The sequence below is a fragment of the Rhineura floridana genome, chromosome 6 (genome assembly GCF_030035675.1).
Source record: "Rhineura floridana isolate rRhiFlo1 chromosome 6, rRhiFlo1.hap2, whole genome shotgun sequence".
In the NCBI taxonomy this organism is placed as follows: domain Eukaryota; kingdom Metazoa; phylum Chordata; class Lepidosauria; order Squamata; family Rhineuridae; genus Rhineura; species Rhineura floridana.
The window spans coordinates 23,650,194-23,675,299 of NC_084485.1; the positions used below are offsets into that span (position 1 = coordinate 23,650,194).

At 42.5% G+C, this 25,106-nt stretch overlaps 1 protein-coding gene across 1 annotated transcript; it reads right to left on the reverse strand.

Annotated features, from left to right (window-relative positions):
- Nucleotides 1–2,153: 2,153 nt before the first annotated feature.
- On the reverse strand, nt 2,154–17,003 carry FAM210B (family with sequence similarity 210 member B). The gene is made up of 3 exons (XM_061631215.1): nt 16,456–17,003; nt 4,428–4,603; nt 2,154–2,432 (listed from the first exon to the last, which is right to left on the reverse strand). The coding sequence occupies exons 1-3, from the start codon at nt 16,918–16,920 to the stop codon at nt 2,216–2,218; spliced, it is 858 nt and encodes a 285-aa protein (XP_061487199.1). The 5' UTR covers nt 16,921–17,003; the 3' UTR covers nt 2,154–2,215.
- Nucleotides 17,004–25,106: the final 8,103 nt, after the last annotated feature.

The following is a 25,106-nucleotide window of genomic DNA, read 5'->3' on the forward strand; positions in this document are numbered from 1 at the left end:
GCGAATCATGTCTTCTCATGATGTGTCCAAAGTATGATAACCTGAGTTTCATCATTTTAGCTTCTAGTGAAAGTTCTGGTTATAATTTGTTCTAACACCCAATTTATCTTTTTCATGCTCCATGGTATCTGCAAAGCTCTCCTCCAACACCACATTTCAAATGTTAATTTTTCTCTTAACTGTTTTTTTCACTGTCCAACTTTCACATCTATACATAGAGATTGGGATTATCATGGTTTTAAGAGAAATATCTGCCCTAATCAAATGCAACCTAGTCACCAGCTTCAGCATGCTGTACCAGTTTGGTTTAAATGGACGATATCAACAAAACCCGGGCCAATATGATGTAGTGGTTAGAATGCTGGACTGGGATGTGGGTGACTAAGAGTTGAAATCCCTGCATGGTCATGAAGCTTACTTGGTGACTTGGGCCAGTCACTGTCTCTCACCTTAACCTATTTCACAGGGCTGTGGTGAGGATAAACTGGGATGGAGAACTATGTATGCCACCTTTTGCTCCTTAGAAGAAAGGTGGGATATAAATGTAATAAGCTGAGAAGAGAGTCTCCTGCATGTCCTGATAACAATCCATTTGCTTACCAATAAGTAGTTAAACTGTACAGCTGCTTCCTTTCCCATGCCCATCAACCTTATGCCAATAAAGTTGGTAGGAATAGCAATCTATTTTTATCTAGATTCACTTATGCAAAGCTTTTGTAATAAGTAATTCTACTTGTATTCTGTTCACAGTAAGAACTGCATGTATGTCTGGACATAACACCAAACCTTCAAAGGGCTTTCATCATTTCAGTATAATTTACCATCCAGTCTATTTTAGATATAAAGGGGGGCAGCCTCTATATGAATGGATACAACATTCCATGTTTCACAGATCATCTCATATAGAAAAAAGGGAAAAGTCACTTTATGAACCAGTCCAACACCTGTGATTTGGGGAAGTACCTCATTTGTCAGAAACAATACTAATAGGTAACCTACATATCAAGGAAGTTGCAGATACCAACATACATGATATCCATTTGCAGGTTTAATGGGCTCTTTCTGCAAGGCAAAAGGAAATTTACCTCCAAACAATGAAACGTTCATGCTTGGTAATATTTTTCCAGAGCAGTACTTCTACAGTATGCTTGGCAAGAACTTTTGTAATGTTTAAACTGCTGTAAATGTGTCATTTATGATGAAGTCTCTACTTCATAATTACTATAGAAATTTGACTGATTTAATAGAGAATTCCCAGCTGCTGAAATATAAATAGAACAAGAAAAATATACCCCTCCCATTAAAAATCAGAGCCTGCATTTTAGCTTTGAGTCTGTGCTGATGCCAATTTGAGAAATCCAGAAGTCATGTAGTGTATTCTGTGTGTAGCATGCTGTTACAGAAATGTGAGCTCAAAGAAGTTTCTGGATGGAATGATAATGTGGTGGTCACATGCTACCCCACTGCTGGATACAGATGGCTGTTATATATGTAGTAACTGGGTTTGTTTAATGATCAGGGCATTAAAACACCACATAATTTTATTAAGCAAGATGAAGCATGGGCTATAAGAATTTGACCTACTGATCTGCCCCTGCAAAATGGCGTGTAGTAAATGGGGCCTACCAGAGTTCTTTAGAGGGCTAGTATTGCTTTATTTAGAATATAAGGAATGCAATCTTCCTAGGATCTAGTCTTACACTCCACACACAAACTTGCATAGTTAATATGAAGGTGCTTATACCTGTGACCTTTCTCAAAAGATCTCTGAACAGGGGCAGGAACCAAAGTTCAGCAGTATCAGCACATGCTTTCCTTGCAGAAGGTGTCAAGATCAATCTCTGGCAACTGCAGTTAAAAAGATCAGCTAGACGGTGATGGAAAAGACTGCTATTTGGGGGGTACCGCTGGTCAGAGTAGACAATACAGAGCTAAATGGTCTGAGCTGCTATAATATGCAGCTTCCTAAGTTCCTAGAATTGTTATGAGAATATCTGCCTTTGTGGGCTGGCCCTGGCCTTGAATAAACATCGATGATCAATATTTTTGAAGCATTATTTTTACCTGAAAGAAACCACTTTTCCACCCTTCACCACAGATTTAATACCAAGGTGGTATTACAGGAATCCACACAAGCACCACCAGGGTGCAGCTATTTTAAAAAGGTTTATATTAAGAAGTGACGTGGCAGCCTTTTTTCTCCCAAGGATTTTAATCATGGGTTTGGAGCTGGAGGTTTGAAGAAACTTATTTTCCGAAAATATCGGACAAGTAACGGCACAGAGATTAAGGTGATGCTGATTCGGACTGGAGCAAACAGTTTGTGGATAGCATAGGCCAAGACGAAAGCACTTGTCCCGGCAGCTAACTTGGATTGTACAAGAGCTTCATCAAATCCCAACTTGAAGAGGATGGCAGTCATGTCCACTCCACTAGAAGGGGATGAAAACACACGTTAGCTTAGAAATGTTAAAAATGAATATTGATTTTTCAAAGCATTTTTTTCACTTCCATAACATTTCACAACAGGCATTAGCTTAGATGAGGGATGATCAGGCTTCAGGTGGGTGGAATGGATGATCAGGCTTCGGGTGGGTGGAATCAACTCCAAGGTCCATCAATCAGAGTCTGTACAAAATTGGGCTGGACCTAATTACCTACTGTATCCCATTTGTATACAAGTTCAAACCTACATCCGAGTTACTTTAGATTTGGGCTAAGTCGGCCAATACAGCTGCGCAGAGATCTTGTCAAAGTAATATTTTACAGGTGAGGAAAATAAAGAGGATGATAAGCAATTAGTATAAGGTTAACAATGTTCCCTGGCAACTTTTTGCCTCCATCATGTAAAATAGAAATGGACTGCCTTCATGTCAATTCCGACTTATGGCGACCCTATGAATAGGGTTTTCATGGTAAGCGGTATTCAGAGGTGGTTTTACCATTGCCTTCCTCTGAGGCTGAGAGGCAGTGACTGGCCCAAGGTCACCCAGTGAGCTTCATGGCTGTGTGGGGATTCGAACCCTGGTCTCGCAGGTCATAGTCTAACACTCTAACCACTATGCCTCACTGGCCCTTGCCTCCATCATAGGATGAGTGAAATCCAGCTGCTTAACCTCAGAGGAAGTTTGTGGACTCTGCTGTCCGGTAGGCAGAGGTTACAGGGCAACATCAAGGAAAACCAAGAGCGAGGGCAAGAAATGACATTTGAATAATCTTGACACCCTGCTAATAGGTAAGTTACTGAGAAATAAAAACTCTTGGGTGATTTGCAGAAGATTAACAAGTTCTACCTCCTAAGGTGGCTTAGATGGCTAGGCAACTTCATGGAGGAAAAAAATCAATGTACTCATTATGATATCCAAGAGGAACCCTCTATATTCAGAAGCAATGGGTTGCAGCCAATGCCCGTCCGAGTCAGAACAGACCTGTTCAAATTAATGAATGTGTCTAATTTAGGTCCACTAATTTCAGTGGGTCTACTCTGAGTAAAGCTTAGTTGGCTAAAACTCAGTATCTCTTTTGAGTGCTAGATGCTAGGAACAACCAACAAGAAATGGCCACTTTAAATCTGTGCTTCTAAATCTCTAGAGCAGTCTTTCCCAACCAGTGTGCCTCTAGATGTTGTTGGACCACAACTCCCATCAGCCTCTGCCAGCATTGCCAATGGTCAGGAAAGATGGGAATTGTGGTCCAACAACATCTGGAGGCACACTGGTTGGGAAAGGCTGCTATAGAGCATTGGTTCCCAGTCTTCCCCCCCCCCCCACATGGACCACTTGAATCCTGGCAGATCACTTATTTTTCTGACTATTATAGCAATTGTGATGCACTGTGCTAGATGCTGCATGATTTCTAAATGTATTTTTATTCCTTTTATTTCTTATACAGTAGGGCCCCGGTTATACGGTGGGTTCCGTTCCAGACCCCCGCCGTAAAGCAGAAAACACCATAAACCGGAACCCCATTGACTTTAATGGGCCACGTCGTGCAAAAATGATGCAAAAACAGCGCAAAACGTTGCAAAAGGGAAAAAAAACCCTTTAAAATTGAAAATGAAAGGCGCCGCATCAGCAGAATGCCGTAAAGCAGGGCCCTACTGTATACTGAATGCTGTTGTTTTACAAGTAATACAATAAAATACAATAATAAGCAATAAAATCAGTATGAATATTTAATACCATGTATGTGCCATCTCCCATCTTCAACCACAAATTCACAGGCACGCTGCGGACCACCTGAATGAATGAAGAACCTCTGTTCTAGAGGGATCTTGTTGGAAAGCAAATGCTGGACCAGATGGATCTCTATCTGATCCAACAAGGCAATTCTTATGTTCAGCAGCTGTAACATTTCCATGTTAGGTGTAACATTATATCAAGCACCAATACTCTCGTCCTCCATAAAAAAAAAGTATAAAAACATACCTTGATACAGCCAGATAAAACATTCCCAGAGATACCAAAGAAATCCCAACATGGAATGTAACTCCTACAGCTCCATATTCTTTAAAAACTTTCTTCAGCTGCTGGGATTTGTTTGGTTTCTTCCCATTCTCCTGGTTGGGATGTGTATGATTGTTTTCTGCAGATCCACTGGTCTCCTATATATAAAGGGGGGAAATTGATGCTCATTAAAATGTGTAATGTTGTTTCTAGAGAGACTTATTTTTAATTTTGATGCTGCAGTAAAACACTCTAGATTTAGTTCATACAGTGCTTTGTTCAAATGTTATAATACAGTCTGTGGACACCAGAATTTCCATACTCCTGATCTTTGTTCCCTTGTTCATCATATATATCTGGCTTCTGCATCAAGATTGGCATAGAGTTATAGATATCTTGCTGCTTCAGGATTGACCTTTGACCCTCTCATGCCAGTGAAGGATTCCTACTACAAACTACTACACACTGTTGCTGATGCTCAAAAGATTACATAATGCATTTTTTAAAAAACTTCATAACCAGGTACTACACTGGATCAATGTGAATAAGCAATGAGTAATATCAAGAGGAAAAAAATCTACACAAGTCATTCTCAGTATCAATGAATTATATAGCCATGAGTTTTTGCATTCCACAATGTGAAATTGAAAATACCCCCATGCCATTCTGATGCTTCCCATAGCTCATTTCAAAACAAAACCTTACAATACTTATAGTCCTGAACTCAGAAATGCTTGCTTAACCCTCTAAATTTTCATGGTGATACACAAAACAGTCAGAGAGAATCGAGAGTTCAAAGCGTAAAAAGAGAGAAAAAAACCAGACATCTGTTGGACTTCTTTCTGTCAGAGTTCTCATAATTTGTTGAAATTAATTAAAAATCAGCCATGTTCACAGAGTACCTGTAATCGTGTTACTGACCTTGCCCCATACTCTCTGACCTTCATCTTCTGTAGTTTAAACGTGAAAAAATGCCTGGCCGATTTTTAATTAATTTAAGAAATTTAGCATTAAATTCGATGATAAGGCCAGGCATGCTCAGTAAGAACCAACTGCCAGTGTTCTAAAAGCCATACTCATAGCTGCTCGGCTTGCCTAATAAGCGGGCCACACCCATACCAGACATTTATTTCACTTTAGACAGTCATGGCTTCCCCAAAGAATCCTGGGAAATGTAGTGAAGGGTGCTGAGAGGAGACTCCTATTTTCCTGAGAGAGCTCCAGTGACCAGAGTAGCTTAACAGTCAGCGGCTCTGATTGAAGGTTTGTGAAAGGAACAGGGCATCTCCTGGCAACTCTAAGCACCCTTCACTAACTACACTTCCCAGGATTCTTTGGGAGAAGCCATGTCTGTCTCAAGTGAAATAAAGGTCTGGTGTGGATGTGGTCAGGGTCAGCTTTGGTTTAAATTTGAGTGGGAAACTACATGTGCCTGCCCTAGAATAAACAGGTGTGGGAAACACTGAAAAGCAATGATACTGTTCACAGTGTTTTCCTTTTGGAAGGGAAAGGGGCTTCCCCTCTGCCCAGTGCCCACCCACTCAAATCTCTTACCCTCCCCCTCCTCTTCCTGCCCTCTTCCTCCCCTCCCAGCCCCTCCCCCATGGTCATGATTGCACAGTAAATCCCATTGAACGCAGAAAGCATGCAAATGATCGAACCTGCCCTCCCCTCCTCATATCCCCTCCCTCTTGCCCCTTCCCTCCTGCTCCCCCATATCCTTCCAATCCCCTCCTTCCGCTCCCCTCTTCTAAGCATGATTGCATGGTAGTAAATCCCACTGAACTCAGTAAGCATGCAAATGATCAAACCTGCCCTCCTCCCCCCTCCCTATCCCCAGTGGTCAGTTTCACCTATCCTAAGCATGATTGCAGGGCAGTAAATCCCACTGAACTCAATAAGCATGCAAATGATCAATCCATTCTCAGCAAACATGTATAGGATCCCATTTCTTACCTCCTGGATTAAAAAGTAGAGAAATTCACTAATAAGCAACAAACCGTGTGGTTTAAGAACATACCTATAGCCAAGAGGTATTTCTGTCAAACTTTAAAAAGCAGGGAAATTGGGCACCTGTAGTGAATGCACTAGGACAGCAGGAGACTTGACCTCCTCTCTGGGATATTGTACTGCCCTACACATTTGTCAAAATGCAAACACAATTTGGGTTGGTCTTTCACAGTCCAATCCACTTCTTGTGTAGCTTGGAAGAATTTGGTAACGTGTGTCTCAGCATATGGTGAGTGGTGGCAACACCTGCAATCAGCCCAAATAACAGAAACAAGACATGTGCTATGCTGATCTTGTTTCAGCAGGAAGGAAGCAAGCAACAATATTAAGACAGCTGATATAATTCAGAGAGTCACTTTAAATATGTTTGCTTTACTTGCAATTTTAGTGAAGTTTCCTATAGTAAAGCAGTTTCTTTTGCTTCTGTTTCTGTGAATATATGAAGTATAGCAACACTTTGCAATACTAAAAAAACTCCAAAAACAATTGTGAAATAATGACACTTGACTATTCTGCAGAATAGTTTCCAAGGGACATGAGGAGTGTCTCAGTTTGCACAAGATAAAACAGTGGGAGGTGAAATATATTTTAGCAAAATTCTAGGTGTGCTCTATGTTTTTAATTGATCATGCCCACCTTTCCTTAAGTGGAGTAGTTTAAGCATAGCAGGCTGAAAACATGCATCTTGGGCAGGCCAAGTTTGTCTTTTCCAACAGCTAGAGTCATTGCTTATATAGCAACATATTGTATTCAGTTTCAGATTCAACTGTTAATGCATCCAAAATAGAAATAGAACATAACCTCCAGTTTGAAACACAAAAGATTGTCTTCACCATCATATGGCATTGACTAATAAAAAGGCTTTGAAATTAATAAAAATAAATTTGACACAGATTTCTAGGTTGAATAATGAATAAAATATAATTTTCTAGCTTAGAGTCTCCTTAGAAACAGGAGTAACACAAAAAAGAAGCTAAGAACACCAACAAACATGCAAGAATGTAATTCTCCATCTTTGGAGATGGTAGGTGTTGCCACCACTCACCATATGCTCAGAGGTACGTTACCAAATTCTTCCAAGCTACAGAGAAAGTGGATTGGACTGGGAAAGACCAACCCAAATTGTGTTTGCATTTTGACAAATGTGTAGGGCAGTACAATATCGCAGAGAAGTCAGGTCTCCTGCTCCCCTGGTTCATTTACTACAGGTGCCCAATTTCCCTGTTTTTTAAAGTTTGATAGAAATATCTGTTGGTTTTTTGCCTATTAGTGTATATTAGTATTATATACTACTACTATATTAATAATACTCATATAGTAATATAATAGTGTATATTATATACTAATATATTTTCATTTCCTATGGACTGTTTCCATTATGGTTTAGTATGACTTGAAGGAAAAAACAAAAAGATAGAACCTGTATGATTTGCACTTTGCTTTCATAATCAGCTACACAATACTCAAATTGTTCTGCTCTCTACAAAATTCCTGTAAGGTAGGACATTTTATATATGGGTAACAAATGCTGAAAGATGCTAACTTTTCCAAAGACACACTGTGAATGTTTGGCTATACAGTCCTCTTATTTAACACTGCAAAGCTGATGTTATTCTTCCAATTCTGCAACTGGGAATGTGAAGGTGAGAGACGGTGATGTCCGTCTCTGAATCAGAGAAAGAATTGCAGATTCATTGTATACAGAATTGGGCCTGGAAGAGTTGAACTCAAGGTCCAGTTCTGCCATGGACTCATGGTGTGATCTTTGGCAACTCACTCTTCTTTCAGTTCCATTTTCCAGTTGTACAACATACACACCAACATGGGGACGGACCATTATTTGGTAGAAAGAAGCACATTCTTTGAATATATAAAGTCTCGGGCTTCAATCCCTGGCATCTCCAGTTAAAGGATCTCAGTTTCGATAATGATCTGAGGCCCTAGCTCAGTGAAAAGACTACATGCTTTGCACATAGAAGGTCCAAGCTTGAATCCCTGGCAGTTAAAAGGATCTCAAGTTTCAAGATTGGGAAAGACCTCTGGCTGAGATTTTGGAGGACCCTTGTCCATTGGAACACACAGTATTAAGACTGCTGATCTATGTATCCGGCTATGCGTAAGGCAACTAGCTTACAAATTCCTTATCACAATAATTATAAGGCCGATGTAGAAACCAAACCCAAGAGTTCAACCCTATGTTTACACACAGGTCTGATCGCAGAGAGGCAGCTATAGAATCTGAATCCAAGTTTATTCTGTCACAGTAATTTTCGATCCAAGCTGCACTGGCTCTGCCAAAGAGCACAAATCCTAGGAGTCCTGCATTGCTGAAGGCAAGCAGAAAACCATTTACAGAGATGTTGATTTAAAATAGTTTGTCCTACCCTGGTATACCGACCAGCATTTTCAGCTCGTTACAAGCATGCATACTGCATAACATAACAAAATATGCAACACTCCGGAAAGGGATCACTGGGGAATTGCTGGCAATTGCTTGCTAACAATTGCTTGCTTTGTTAGGCTGCTGAAATAACCACAACTAATAAAAGCAGACTTGGAAGAGTGAATTCCAAGGGGGTAGGTAGTTTTGTTAGCATTGCAGGGAAAACACAGATTTTTGCACTTTAAACATTTATCGTAAATCAGTTATAAATATGTGAGCCTCAAAGGTGCCATAGTTTCAGTGTGTTTGCTTTGTTGGAAGAACTAGTTTAGCACTCCCAGATCCCAAGAGGGGCCTTGAGCACATTCCCAAGGCAGCCCTGCCTCCATTGTGTAAGCAATTTGAGAGGAGAAGCAGAGCAGAGCGAGCAAATTCTGACTGTTTTTTTTTTATTGGGGAGAAGGTGGTAGAAGTACAGGAAGAAGGAGCTCACCAGGAGCCAGAAAAATAGGAAATGTTAGTACAGTTAGGGCCCCCAGAGTGCCCTCCCATGTCTCAAAAGGCATAGGTTATTTTGGGTAGGTAGATGGGAGACATACAGCATAAACAGACTTACAGCCTAACAGGGTCTTGACCAGGGCATTACATGTGGCACATGAAATGGAATGTAACAGAATGCTGCCCACCAGGGGATACCCAGAACTCCTATTTTCATTGCCCGACTGTGGCTGCAGGGACCATACCACTTGTATTATGCACAGCATTCTAGGTGGTTCTCATCGGTCATCGCATTGGTCTGTTGCACACAAAACAGAAGGTTTCTGGACCACAGTGGCCTGGTTCACATGTCACGCTAAGTCAAATCATGGCTCAGTGCGAATGCAAAGGCTCTGGGAGAGGAGATCACAGCTGCTTTGCTCCTCCTTGGCTTCGCTTCCGCTTCAAAACCAGGCATGTGCTTTACCTCTCTTCAGAATAACCATGAGTTGTAACCAAGGTTTGTCCTATGGTTTACAGCTCATAGTTTGTCCGGAAGAGCTAAATCATTAACCTGGGTTTGGATGTCACGCTAAGCTTACATCAGCACAACAGCAGATTGACTAGGGAGAAGCAAAGACCCAGCAATCTCTCCAGGAGCACACTCACACAAACCATGGCTTGGGGTGACATGCAAACCAGGCCAGTGTACCAACGCAAGGCAGAAGAGGTACAGCCAGACTAAGAGCCAGTAAAATGTATTGGTCCTAAAGAGGTGTATGGTTTGGAGGAAGAGCTACAGCTCTGTGGTAGAACACATGGATTGCACACACAAAGTCCAATCCCTGGCATTGCTAGTTGAAAAGATCAGGTACCAATGATGGGGAAGACCTCTGTGTGAGACCCCAGAGTGGCTGAGGAGGGGTTGTGGCCTCGGGAGAGTCCCAAAGGCCAGATAGAGGGCCGCATTTGGACCCTGGTCCTGAGGTTCCCCATTCCTGTGCTGGATGGACCAATGGTCTGACTCAGTTTAAGGTAACTTCCTATCTTCCTAAGCGCTTGTCCAGCCTCCTTGCACTGCTTATGGGCTACAGACATGCTTGTGTGATCGCTGTCTCCTTACAGGTGCCTCAGGTTGGGAATGGCGGAGGTGCAACAGCTACGGACGAGGGAGCTCTACCACTGACGGCTTCTATGGCGTAATTTTCTACATAATTTCCCCTTGCCAGAGGCTACAACATAGTGGAAATGCAGGGGAGCTCCCCCTTTTTTATGCTGTCTCTCTCGTACCTGACCGGGACACCAGCTGTCGGTGCGGCCCAGGACGTGGCTTGGTATTTACATTGTCAGGCTGCCACTACCGTCAAGTTGGGCTGGAGCTGATGATAGGCTGGAGCTGCAGCCTTTCGGCGGGCCTGGGAGACACCGCATTGCTGCAATGCAGCCGCCGTTATTCTACCATTCGACCTCTCTCTGCTTCACCTTGATATCGGCTGTGTTTACATCTTAGTGCCTTCATTTTTGGCTTCCCTGAAGAGAACTTCCCTGTCAGTTGCAACTTCAAAGGATCTGTTTGCCGTGCCTCACTGTCTGTGGAATATACTGGATGCTGAGATCAAGAGGGGGTGTCGTTTTTCGGTCCTGCAAATGGACTATCACCCACACCGGTTTTGTGCTAGGGTGGGAAGACTTATATCAGGAGTTTCCATTTGAAGGTGCACTTTTTTGGACTGTACAGAGGAGAAGCCGTATTGTAACTGAGTTGGTTTTTAAGTTATTGTTTAGCTTTATTGCTTAGTTTTTTGATGTTTTATATGTTTTGCTTTGTACGTCGCTCAGAGTGGCCGGCTAGCCGGCTAGGTGAGCGACTAATAAATTGAATAAATAAATAAACAAATACATTCAGCTTGGCGAATAACTGCAAGATAACACAGTGTCGTCTGGGCAGGCCATACTCCCTCAACAGAACTTCTTTCAGTCCGGAGTCAGAAAATACAAATCTGAGAGATTCTTTTTTTCCTGCAAAACTGGTTTTTAAAAATAAATAAATAAAGTTGCCACGTGCCAACTTTGCTAATCTCGTGTTGCCCCTAAAAACAATTCCCTGGTAATATGTGAAAAAGTTAAGAGCGACAAAAGTCATACAAGGGGCTCAAATGAAGTGGTTCAACCATAGCAATAAAGGGACATATGGATAAAAGCCTGAAAGTCTATAGGTGGTCTAAAAAAGAGGGAGAGAAAGGAACTCCTGTCAAAGACCTTAAGTGATGGGAACTGGCAGCCAGCCATTCAGCTCCTCATCACTATACTGCTCTTCTCCCAACACTTCTGCTCAAAATATCATCAAGTGCCTCCAGCTGAAAAAAAACAGGGCAGCAATTTAAGATGGACAATGAGCCTTACAACTTCTACTGATTTCAGTCAAGAATGAACACAAGGGATGGTTCATGGTTAGGCTCATCAGCTCTGTATAATATATATTAATGCCAGGAAAGTTTTAAAGAGTCATGAGACCAGCTCTCCAAAAAGAAAAAAAAGTTAAGATTGCAACTTTTGGACTGAGCCATCACAGCACAAAATAAATATAAACAACAGCATCTGAAAGTGAATTAAGAAACCTGTCTGTCTGAAAACAATTTCATTTGTACTGGTTTAATTTAATATAAAATTAAAAGGAGGTATTAGTAGGGTGTAGTAACTAAATTTTTGGTAGAAAGATAGCTTCGGAAGATAGCAGGCCTACACTCACCAAGATCACACAACCAGCAACTGAGATTCTGCAACTTCCTGGATTGTACCATTTCAGACCATAGGAGGGGAATTGCATGAAAGCTCCTCTTTATAAAAAGCTAATCGTACACTTTTTAAAAAGCTGTATTATCAGATAAGAATTCCCTGATAAGCTAGTTTTATATGTAAAATATCCCCACCAGAGAAACACACATGCGGCCTTTCATCCATAAATTCTAAATGGTATAATCTAAAGTTGGTTCTACCACCTCAGTTTGTGTGAACTAGGCCTCAGATTGGAAGAAGTGCCGTCTGTATGGCAGGAAAGAGATGTCAGTCTCTCTAGAGCAGCCTTTCCCAACCAGTAGGCCACCAGATGTTGTTGGACCACAATTCCCATCTTTCCTGACCATTGGCAATGCTGGCTGAGGCTGATGGGAGTTGTGGTCCAACAACATCTGGTGGCCCACTAGTTGGGAAAGGCTGCTCTAGAGTCACTGTCACCAAGCCGGGGCCCACCAGATATTTTGGACTGCAACTCCCATCAACCCCAGGCAGCACATGCTGCCTGGGGCTGACAGGAGTTGTAGTCCAAAATATCTGGAAGACACCAGGTTGGTGAAGGAGAGTCTAATTACACAGAGCAGAATCCTAGCACTTGTGAATGTGTTTCTAGTAGTTAGGCCTCACATTATGCTTTCACTAAATGAGAGTATATTTGTGGGTAGAAAAAAATAAGGCCATTACTGGACAGAAATGGTGAGGTGACAGCTCCTCCCTGGCCTCTAATATGCAAACATACTATCCAAATTTTGGTCAGTGAGATCAATGTATTTATAATGGTGTCAGGGAGAGAAAAGTCTCACAGTCTTCCCGCCACACAAGCAAATGTGTTTCGCACACAAATAATACGAGAAGCTCGGAGGGTGGTGACTAGAACTAGGGCCTTTTCAGTGGTGGCCCCCGAACTGTGGAACAGTCTTCCTGATGAGGTGCGCCTGGCGCCGACGCTACTATCTTTTCAGCGCCAGGTGAAAACCTTTTTATACTCCCAGCATTTTAAAGTGTATTTTAACAGTATTTCACTATTATCCTGTATTTTGGACATTGTTTGGTTCTTTTATTGTTTGTTTGTTTTTGGTTCTTGATTTATTGTATTTATTGTACTTATACACTGTGCTTGTTTTATCTTTTATGTACACCGCCCAGAGAGCCTTCGGGCTTAGGGCGGTATATAAATTAAAATAAATAAATAAATAAATACATCATTTCAAAGAAAGTAAAAATAAGGTCATTCTCATTAGTACAACTGACCTAATGTTAACATGTGTGATAACTTACAGTACAAGACTCTACAATTTCCCTGCCCCTTCAGGCCTAAATCAGTACTGAAGACATTTTGTCAAGAAATTTTTGTTATCATTATTATCATCATCATCATCGCCTTTTACACATGCCTCAAGGTATTTTCAAAATTACCAAAAAAACAGCTAAAATAGTTATAAAAACAGTACAAAAAAACAACTGAAGATAGGTGTTCATTTTGTATTGTTCTTAAACCTAAGGTAGAGCCCTTTTCATCCAGCTGGAAAAGCTTGCTGAAACAAACATGTCTTCTGTTGTTTCCGGAAAGTACAGGCAGTGGGCTGTTCTACAGAACAGGTGCAGCCACACTGAAAGCTATATTACGAATTACTGTGGAGTGCTGGCCTCTGATATCTTTAAGAAACACTCCTGCAGAACACAGTGACTTACTGGGTAGATAAGGGATAAGACAGCCTCTCAATGTGACTTAATGTATTTGGGACATAAAAGTGTTAAAACTTGGGGATTGCAATGCAATATCCCTAAGTGTGAGAACTGAAGGATTCGGGGTGGGATACACTTTTGCCCCACTCTAGTAACCACTGTACCACTGTCTATTTTAAACATGTTATTTAAATATGTTATAAGCCACCTTGATAACTTTGGTTAGTAGGTGGGGTATAAATATGTTTTGTTTTAATATATTTTAAAGTCTGTTTTTAGGATGTTTTAAAGTGTTTTTAGTGCTTTTGTTTGCCGCCCTGGGCTCCTACTGGGAGAAAGGGCAGGATATCAATCAATCAATCAATCAAATCAATCAATCAATCAATCAAACCAATTTTTGGAAGGCCACAGAGGATTCCCACACACATTTCTATATCTACAAGCAAGACTAAGCAAGTCATGCAATGTTAGAAGTAAAATATTAGGCCACAATTGCTGATAACAAAGAACACTTACAGATCAGAAAGTGTGGTAATATTAAGGAAGGAACAAGTCCCATTGAAATCAACAATGCAGCCATATTCACATTTAGCCATATCCTACCATGTACATATAACACTGGTGCTGAAGGATCTGCAGTGGCTGCTGATTAGCTAACAAGCCCAAGTACCAAGATGTGGTGGTAATGATTCATGGGTGTCCATGCAGAGTGAGGGGGATGGGCTGTTGCTCCCTCCTCCCTAGATGAACCATAACCCCTACATTTAAAAAACAAACAAACTACCATTTGTAGAATCCAAAATATGAGACAAAATGTACAGGCACTATTCTTCTCATTTTTTTTTTTGGTGAAAAATTAGCCAGTTCTCTGCTTTCAGCATTTTAATTTGCCCACCCCCAGAAAATTCCTGCAGACGCCCATGTGATGATTCCGGATTAATGAAGCCAGTGTACAATGACATTATCTTATATGGCACCTGACCATTGTTATTTATTTATTTATTAAATTTATATCCCACCCTTTCTTTCAGTAGTAGCCAATGATTTCCAGATGCTGTACAGAAGCAGGATGAGAGATCAAAAGAAAGTACTTCAAGTTACCAACAGACCAATAGAGCAGAAGAGGCATACAGGTATCATAGAGAGGAATAGCATTAAAGTCCCAACAATCTAGGATCAGGATACCGGAAGGACCACTTTCCCTTCCATTCAAATAACAGGGGAAGGGTCTTCTCAACTCCCATTCAGTTGGTTCAGTTGGTTGCTTGGTATGTAGGAGAGGTGTCCTTCTCAGTGGAGGCACCCAGACTTTGAGACCCCCTACCCCGGAAGATCCACTTTGCCGCCTCAATGTCATTTTGTCACTATGCAAAAACCATTTTGTTTCAACACGTTTTTGGGTTTCGCTGAATCGTGTTTTTAGATATCATCACCCAAATTTACATTTTGCTGCTGCTCCTGCTTTGCTTTATTCTTCTTTTTTTTAATGCATTATGCTATTTTAGTTGCAAGCCATGGAAAGGTAGAAAATGTACCTCCAGGAAGAGAGGAGGAACTGCTGGTGATAGAAACCAGTTCTAATGGACATAAAGTGATAACAGAGCTAGTGCAATGTAGCAGTTAAGAGTGTGAACTGTGAGGCCAGAGGTCAAAGCTCCCCTCTGGTATTAACTTAAATAGGTGGAAGCCTGCAAGCCTCTATAGCAGCCTTTCCCAACCAGTGTGCCTCCAGATGTTGTTGGACCACAATTCCCATCTTTCCTGACCATTGGCAATGCTAGCTGAGGCTGATGGGAGTTGTGGTCCAACAACATCTGGAGGCACACTGGTTGGGAAAGGCTGCTATATAGAGACCTACCCTATAGGAATGTAGTACAAGAGGAGTGGGCAACTTGTGGCCTTCCTAATGTTGTTGCACTGCCACATCCAATGGCCAGAGATGATGGGAGCTGTAGTCCAACAACTTCTGTAGGGCCATGGATTGCCCACCCCTCTGGTATAGTTTAATGAATTAATAACACACGCAGTACTTCTGTGTAAATATGAAGTATTATTGTTATGTATAAGGGAGTGGACCTAAGAGGCAGGGTAATTTCCTTGCCCCCAAATCTGACAACAGTACTACACCTATTAAGAGACAGGTGCCAGGGCTTAAAGCTGTCTGGAAAACCAGACCTCTTGCCTTGGATAAGAACATAAGAATCGGCTGCTGGATCAGGCCAAATGGCTCATCTAGTCCAGCATCCTGTTTTCAGAGACCAACTAAATGCCTTTGGGAAGCCCACAAGCAGGGCCTGAGCGCAAGCACACCCTTCCTTCCTTCTGTTTCCAGCAACTGATATACAGAATCAAACTGCCTCCAGCAGCGGAGGGCTAACATAGACATCAGGGTCAGTAGCCACTAATAAGAGTTATCCTCCAAACAGCGGGCTTTTAAAGCCATACAAGTTGCTGGCCATCACTGCTCCTTCTGGGAGCAAATTCCATAGTTTTAACTATGAATACATCACTGCCTGAGGCTGGGCGACAGCACTCTGCGTATGCTCAGGGAAACCCTTTCCATTGTTTCCCTATTGTCCAGGGAACTCCAATTTAAGCACCTCTTGTGTCGACACTGGAGGTTAATTATCGACAGCCACCGGTGGCTGCTGACTCACCCACCTTCCGTGATCCGAGGCTGCTACTATCTCCCCCGCCGCCACCAGCGGAGAACTTACTCCCGGTCGCTTGCAGTGTTATCTCGGAGCGCAGCCGAAGGGGACCGGCCGCCTCACCTTCTAGCTGTTTAGGAGGCCGTATCAACAACAGCAGCAGCAGCGGCTCGCTTTCTCTAGAGCGGGGATCAGCCCCGGCCGCCGGGAACAAGAAGCGAACGGGGCTTTGCAGCGGCGATATGCTCGAGAGGCGGTGGAGCCGGCGGCTGCCCCATGAGTGCCTCCTGCGCGGACCCTGGTTCTGGGCCGCCGGGCTGAGATGCACCTGGCCGCTTAGGAGCCCGGCTCCAGCCCCCGCCGCTTGGAGGCAGCTGGTAGCCGCTTCCCTGAACGCAGCGCTCCTGCTTGCAACCTGGAGCTGCCCGCCGGGGCAAAGCGCGTGCAAAGCGCAAAGCTGGCCTAGCCAGAGCATGGCAGCCACCGGGCTGGCTGGCCTTCTTGGGAGCAGCCCAGGCAACCAAACGATCCTAGCGAGAGGGGGCGGTAGATCAGGCCCAGAGAGAGAGAGAAACAGCCACCCACTGCCTGCCAGGCACCCTCCTCCTTAAAGGGACAGTGCCTCTCCTGTCCTGACACACAGCAGGGCAAGGGCTATGCTTACAGCCACTGCCAGGTTGTGCCTTACTCCAGGGGTTCCTAAAGTGTGGCCCGCAAGCTTCATTCAAGTGGCTCGTGTCTGTGGATTTGTGGTCGAAGACACATCCATCGCCTTAAACATTCACAGTGATTTTGAATTGTATTGTATTGCTTCTTTTCTTGTGTTGTATTTTATTTGAAATTCAAACTGCAATCCAATAAAATGTAATATAAAAGAAGCAGTAAAAATAAAATTTAAAACGATACAGCACCTAGCGCATGATGCTACATTGCAATTGCTACAACTGGCAGAAGAAATCATAAAGCGGTCTGCAGTAGTGTAGTGGCAAATTCAGAAGTGCAGGGTCCCTTCATGATAGTCACAGCCATACCCCCTCCCCCCCACTTTTGCTGCTGGGTTGAGAATGAGATCCTAGTTAATGCCTTCTCCCACAACAACAGAAGTCCCTAGGAGACAATAAGCATGAAAGACAGGAGTGTTAGCTACCAAAAAGGGACCAGTGGCTGACTGAGAGCCAGTGTAGTGTAGTGGTTAAGGTGTTGGACTACGACCTGGGAGACCAGGGTTTGAATCCCCACATAGCCATGAAGCTCACTGGGTGACCTTGGGCCAGTCACTGCCTCTTAGCCTCAAGAAATCCCTATTCATAGGGTCGCCATAAGTTGGAATTGACTTGAAGGCAGTAAACACACACACACACACACTGGCTGACTCACCTCCTTTCACTCTGATTGGCTCCAATCATCAGGAAAGGACAAGGAAGCATGTTAGAAGACTCTTCTCAGTGGCTAAGACACTTCCCTTTCATGCTGATTGGCTCATAGGATGCTGGAGACATAGGAACGCTGCTGGAATCCTGCTCCCCAAACAGTAAGGGGTCTAAGACCCCCCTGAGATCTAGCTAGCAGTCTGCTATGACCCTCAGCAGTCTGCCAAGACCCTCAGCAGTTTTCAAGTGGTCTGTGGGGGACGAAGTTTGGGAACAATTGCCTTATTCCTGGTGGATAGAAAGAGCTGGGTCAAAAGGCAAAGAGGAAGGGCTGTAGCTGAATGACAGAGCATCTGTTTTCCATGCAGAATGTCCCAGGTTTAATCCGTAGCATTTCCAGGTAAGGCTGGGAGACTCTTTTTTTTAGAAAAATCTTAAAAACATCTTTAAAGCAATTCCAACACAGATGCAGACCAGGATAAGGTCGCTACTTAAAACACTTGTGTGTATGTGTATGAATGACCTTCCTTACTGCAGATCTTCCAACTGTGCCCCTTTAATAAATGCATTCCTAACAAGCCAGAAAATGTGTTTTCACTCCTAATTATCGTACCTTTTTTGCACACTTTTGATCCCACACATTTAACTGAATTTTTACATTTCCAATTTCAAACAGCTTTTCTACCTGTGTGAAAAGTGCTTAAAGTTTTAGAGTGCTTTTCTGGGCTATTCCCCTTAAGAAGTTGCAGGAGTGCCTTGCTGGGGGGGGGGATCTGTGGGTGAGGGGTCAGCTATAAGGAGTAGGGCTAAAAAGGCCCTGTGCACATGTGGAATGCCATATAGAGCCCCTTGGAATGCAGCCCATATGAGGGAGAAGGATTTGCTTAAGCTTGTCTTAGTCAACCACGTGCCCTCCAGATGTTTTTGCCTACAACTCCCATCAGCCCTAGCAACCATAGCCAATGGTCAAGGTCAGGGATGATGGGAGCTGTAGTTCAGCAAAATCTGGAGGGCAAAAGGTTCCTTATACCTGCAATACAGAGGTTCTTCATTATATTATTTGCATAATATACTGAGGGAAAAATGAGATGTGATGATGGAAATGCATGCATGCATGTATTTCCATCTCATTACATTATTTGCAAATAGTAGCTGTTGTGATGGGGTGGAGGAATCAGGGCCATAGTTCAGTCAGAAAGTTGTTTAAACCATTTTCTGCTGTACCATTTTCCTGATGATAAACATTTTCCCTGCTTTGCCCATAAGCTTCATTTTGCCCTGGTAGGGGAAAAAAAACTTACATACATACATATTATTATAGGATTGGGTGGATATCCTCTTGGTATCCTTTCCAACTCTGTGATTTTATAGTTGCAAGATTGCTGTGTCGTGGTGGAGGACTGCTAAAATAGCCAAACCAGTTTCTGGCCAGCTCTCTTAAGTATCTCATTATGTAAGCTAGGGGCAATCTGTTGCCATTGAATCTAAATACTTACAGAAGGTGAGAGCCAGTACAAAGAAAGATGGCATGCTTTTCTTCCACCTCCCCTTGCTGGTTCCATCCATGTATCTCTGTGGGTGAAACAGAACAAGACTGGCAGGTTTGGAATTGCAGAGAGTCAGAGAGAGAGGCTGAGCTTTTAGACTCCGGAGGCTAACAGCATTTTGGAGTCTCAACAAGTATATATGTGCCAATAAACAATGTACAGTATCAGAAAACATCAATAAATGACCTCATTCCAAAGAAAACAACCAGGTAACATGCTGTGCCCCTGGAGTTCTCATTAATTGGAAAATGGGAGCACACATAACAATACATTTTTCCTATTGAGCAAAGAACAGCTTGGGGGATTTTCATTGGGAAAACAGCATGAGATGGAAGAGTTAACCATCTCATTCCCATGCCATAGTCCCAATCTGGATTTCTGCCCCACTCTTTGTGGCAGGTATTCACATCAAAGAAAATATATATATAGGGGTGCAGTTTTACCTCTCTGTCAACATGTGTAATTAGCCCTGAGTTTTGGATTTTTCTCTGGTCATCAGATACTGGAGGAGGAGACCGGAATATGATCAGTGGGATCAGAGGAAGAAGGAGAGCAGGGTAGGATGTCTCAGTTTGCAATAAATGAGATGACTTTATATTGGGATCCTTATCATCTCCACGACAATATCTTACCTTATTATATTCTATTTTTCTAAGTGTCACGCTACCCGTGAACGTGCTGGTGACCCAGAGAACGGAAGGGGGTGCTAGTGATCCACAGGGGGAGGAAGGGGGAGCACTGATGATGTGTGGGGGAGGGAGGGGGAGTGCTGGTGACTCATGGGGGGAGGGAGGGGAGTGCTGGCTACAGTAGGCGGGTTGGCAAGTGAAGTGAGCAGGGGCAGAGCCCCTAGTGAAATATTTTGTTCTTAATTATATCTATTTTAATAGCTAAATAAGATTCCAAATACATACAAATACAAAAAATGCAATTTACAATTTCATACACATATATGTTGTTTGGATATAAGGATCAAACTATACAAACAAGGATGAGGATCAAAGAGAAGAAAAGGTTTAAAGAAAAGCAGTGATATTTTTCCTGCTTTTACAATAACAAAATCTGTGAGTGTACATGTCCACCAACACCACCACATTGAACTTTAAGGGCTAATTCTGACATATTTTTTCTGCAAGAAAAAAACTTAATCAAATGGTTAAAAACACCTGGAACTATTGTGTCAGAATGCGACAACTTTGTGCCAAATTGATCCATGAGCAGGTGATTTGATTTGAACTTCTCTCACCCATACGACGTGTGACACCTATGTGTACTTTATATTCTGATGTAACATTTTTCACCGGTATTATTTCACAGAGGAAGAAACTGCTGTTGTGACATCGGCCTTCATTTTGAGGCAACAATATCTGCTGATGGTATCAGTGCAGTTTGCTTAAGAAGTGCTATTTAAACCCACCACACTGGAACTGGTGAACCTGTTGCCCTGATAATGAGCATACATGATGCACAGCTCTCTTTGTGGTTGATGAGAACAGTGTAAGGCTTTGCTCAGTCTGCCTTAAAAAGAAACAGAAAAACTGCATTGCACTATGTATTAATTTTATGTATTAATTTTCTTGTATTTATGAATCACCCCTCCTTGAACAGAGCCCAGACCGATGTACAACAAACAACAAAACTGCATAAATGATTAATACAAATGCCAAAACTAAAATGTTCATGAAGTATTAATAATTAAAAACACAAGGTTGTTTTCAGCATAGTGCTAAGGTGAATGAATGTTCCATTAGTGCAAGGATTTTTTCTTGAAAAACAGAACATCCTCTACCCCTCTGCCTGTCCCCTACACATGTTCTAGAGCAGATTTAGGGATAGTACAGGGTGTGCACAGGAGGAGGAGAGAGGAGACTCCCCTTGTGCTAGCGTTAATCCATGTGTTTGCGCAAGTATTTTGTTGAATATCTCCCACAATCCACCAATTACTGTTCAGGCAGGCCTGTAGCCTGCCGGGGGAGGGGGAATATGGGGACAGAGCTATGTTTCCTCCCCCCCCCGGATTTTTTTGGAAAATTGTCTTCCTTTTAATTTGTGACATGATAGACAATGACAACCTCCATTTAAAGAATTATAGCTTGTTTTGAGAACAGGAGCAATTTAAGCATATGACCCTCTGAAAAATTCAGTGAATAAGGCAGGGCGAGTGCACAACAAAAACCCCATCTGAAAGAGCCCCCAATTGTCTTCTCACTCAAGACTTTCCCTGACTGTGGGTGGAGTTTTCATGATCACAATCACCCCATAATTACTTAAATGATTCTGAAGAAAAACAACAGCCTATATAGTAGAATTAAGAATTATTTTGTCTTATACATAATACTTTGTGTTACGGGCTACAATTAGATTCCACCCTTTGGACTTTCCTTTGATCTGCTTTTCAGGTTCAGTTTCAGTTGTGCTGTCTATCCAGCTAGCAACAAGGAATCATGTTTGTTTGGCTGCAATAAGAAGTAAGAGTTTGTTTATTTTGCAGTTATTGCAATGAGTAGAGCAGGATTGGGTGCTTATTGCTAAAGGGTGAAATGAAGAGATAACTTAAAGTGATATGGCTACCCTTTACTCTTTTAAAACACTCACTATACTCATAATCATAGTGGCTATTTTTTCCCTTCTTTTTCTTGATTACTTGATGGCAAAGGACGAAAACAACCCTAGAGGCAGAGCTTGGAAAAGTTACTTTTTTGAACTACAACTCCCATCATCCCCAGCCACCTGGCCACTGGATTGGGCTGATGGGAGTTGTAGTTCAAAAAAGTAACTTTTCCAAGCTCTGCCTAGAGGAATAGAAAAATTGCTGTGTGCACTACAGTTAGTTGGCTGGCTGGCCACCTAGGCTGTAATTCAGGCCATATTTCTGATTTTCCTAATATGTACAGCTCAGCATGAGGCTTTTTCAGCATTTCTGGACAGAAAAATCAGTCCAGCAACCTAGAAAACAAGTCCCAATTGCTTAGTTAGTCTTTTATATAGCAGCCAGTTAAAACATTTTCCCTTGATTGTCCAAAAGGAAGGAAAATCTAAAGGCCAGGAACAAGACTATTTATTTACTTTTATTTATTTACTTATTTATTAAATTTATATCCCACCTTTCCTTCCTAGAAGGAGGGACTCTCAAGGAGTTAACAAACACATCCTATAGTATTTATTTTCTCTCTGCTATTTCCTAAACTTGTAGTATGGACAAATTTGTTTTCCAGGTGGAATCTATAACTGAGATACCTAACGCAGTATCAAAGCCAAGCTCAGGAGCTCACCGTCTTTACTAAAGTAGTTCAGTTCATGAAGAATCAGAACACAGGAACAGAACACAAGTGCAAGGGGACTGTAGCTATAGGCAAAGTCAAACTTTTGAGTCTGGTATTCCTGGGGATCTCTCAAAAAAGGGTAAAACAATTCAACAGATTAAACTTCATTCATGTAAATTAACACACTCTCTGGATGGAGGAGGAGTGATGGGGAAGGTCACCGCCTTTATCTTCCCCTGGCCTGACCCTCACATCTTCTCCACCGGAGGAGGATTGGCTGGCATTATGCACTTATCCTCTCCCCAATGCCTCACCTAGAAAGGTGGCTGTCCCACCCCACAAGGAAGGCTGGCTACAGAGCTGTGTCCAGGGCAAATATCACTGTATCAGACTGAAAAGGACTAAGTACATAGAAACATTTTTAGCTGATGTCTAAATCCCAACCACAAAAGATACGGAGGAACTCCGGGGGGGGGGGGATCATTCCAGAGTCAAGGCCCTGCTGTGGAGAAGCCCCTTCTATATGACTCCCCTCACCATAAATCCTCATGGAGAGCCCACCCTTGTGCTGATCTTAAGGATTGAGTTGGCTGGTATCGGAGGAGGATCTCCAGCACATATAGTTGGGCAGAATGAATACTTTACTAGACACACAAACCTCAGCCACAAATGTGAGCCGGTGAAAAAAATCCTTGTTTACACCAGGGTTGGGCAGACACCATGCTTGTTGAATCTACTTTCCCCCCCCTAGAAGCTCATCTACCTACTACAGCCAGGTGAAAAAGATATATTATTAGAATTATAGAATATGGGTAGATCTTAGTCAATATGAATACTCCATGCATACCTCACATGAATGCATGGATTATCGTCAAGCTTACACTATCCCCAACCGCCATGACATTACTACAGGAAGGTCGTACTTGAAAGTTATCAGTTATTTCCTTCCTTCCCTTGTGTTAATTCCATCTAGCCATTTAAAATGTCCCTGTCCTCAAGCCAGTAATCATAAGGTCTTTACAAACCTTCTTAACGATATCTGGCTGAAGTTTAACCTAAAGTCTCCTGTGTGGCTGAAACAGCGAAACAGCAAGCTGTACTACTGGTTAATTAAGCCAGAACTATCACTAGGAGCTAAAATGATGAAACTGAGGTTATCATACTTTGGACACATAATGAGAAGACATGATTCACTAGAAAAGACAATACTGCTGGGAAAAACAGAAGGGAGTAGAAAAAGAGGAAGATGAAACAAGAGATGGATTGATCCCAGAAAGGAAGCCACAGACCTGAACTTACAAGATCTGAACAGGGTGGTTCACGACAGATGCTATTAGAGGTTGCTGATTCATAGGGTCGCCATAAGTCGTAATTGACTTGAAGGTGCATAACAACAACTACTTGCACAACAATTGCACAACATCTGTAGACGCCCTAACTTGGAAGCATTATCCCAGGACTCCAGAGAGAAAACTATTCCACCAGGAAGCACAGCGTGTGGCCTCTTAACTACAAAATGCAGCAGTTCAACCCATTCATATTAAATGTCTGTTTAGCTTTTATGCTGCTCCTTTGCGTTCAGAGTCTCTCCTTGGGCTTGTAACGTATTTACCAGGCTTACCGCTACAGATCCCAGAGGGAAACATGAAATTCAATTACAGACCTGACGGCGAATGTACTAGCCGTTGAATATTCATGAAGTCAAACACGATCCACTGTATCTTTGATGAAAACACATTAGTCCAGCTCTTCCGGGATGTTTGAGAACTGAGGACATATTCCCATGATCTTTTTTGGGGGGGGATGCAGTAGTGGCTGGTTTATTTGGGTGAAAGGGAACTACCCCACCAACCTCATTCTGCCCTCAGCCGGTCCCCATCAGTCTGCCTTCTTGCTTACAACCAGTCCAGGGGGTGGCACTGCATGCTAGCTTCCTCATCCATATTCTGGCCCCTTGTAAAACTCCGCAAGGGACAAAATTAGAATTAGTTGGTCCTGCCTGTCATTGGCTTTGGCTCCTTGCTTTACCCCCCTACCAGTTCCAATGAGTGCCAGCCACAACTGGGTGGATGCAAGGTAGAACTTGCTACAGGGGTCATCCTGGGTCTGTCTTTGCCACTGTGCTCCACCAGAATCAGGTTTCGTTAGCAAGATCCCCCCACCTCTGCAGTGCTTCCCACTCCTGTGCATGGTAGGGCATGTGCATAGTGGACTTATCCAAGGTTTATTCTAACATGCAGCTAGATGCATTTTGTGCAGTGTCAAAAAAAATTGTGCAGCGTGAAATAAGTTTTTGCAAAGTTGGGCATATGCAATTTAATAAGGAGCTAGGTAGTTTCTAAAAAAGAAGTAGATGGGAACAGAAAAAAGAAATAGAAAATGAAGTAAAATATTGGTTCCTTTACATCATAATCTTATATTAACAGTATATTATTGGACTAATTGCTTGACTAATTTAACTTTGGGCAGTGTGCTGGCTGT

What these genes read in the sequence shown, in the direction of transcription:
- FAM210B (XM_061631215.1), bottom strand. Translation starts at nt 16,920, where the DNA reads ATGCTCTGGCTAGGCCAGCTTTGCGCTTTGCACGCGCTTTGCCCCGGC. An exon ending in GCAGCCTCGGATCACGGAAG is followed by an intron (nt 4,604 to 16,455) that starts GTGGGTGAGTCA and finishes CTTTATATATAG; the next exon opens with GAGACCAGTGGATCTGCAGA. An exon ending in TTTTATCTGGCTGTATCAAG is followed by an intron (nt 2,433 to 4,427) that starts GTATGTTTTTAT and finishes ATCCCCTTCTAG; the next exon opens with TGGAGTGGACATGACTGCCA.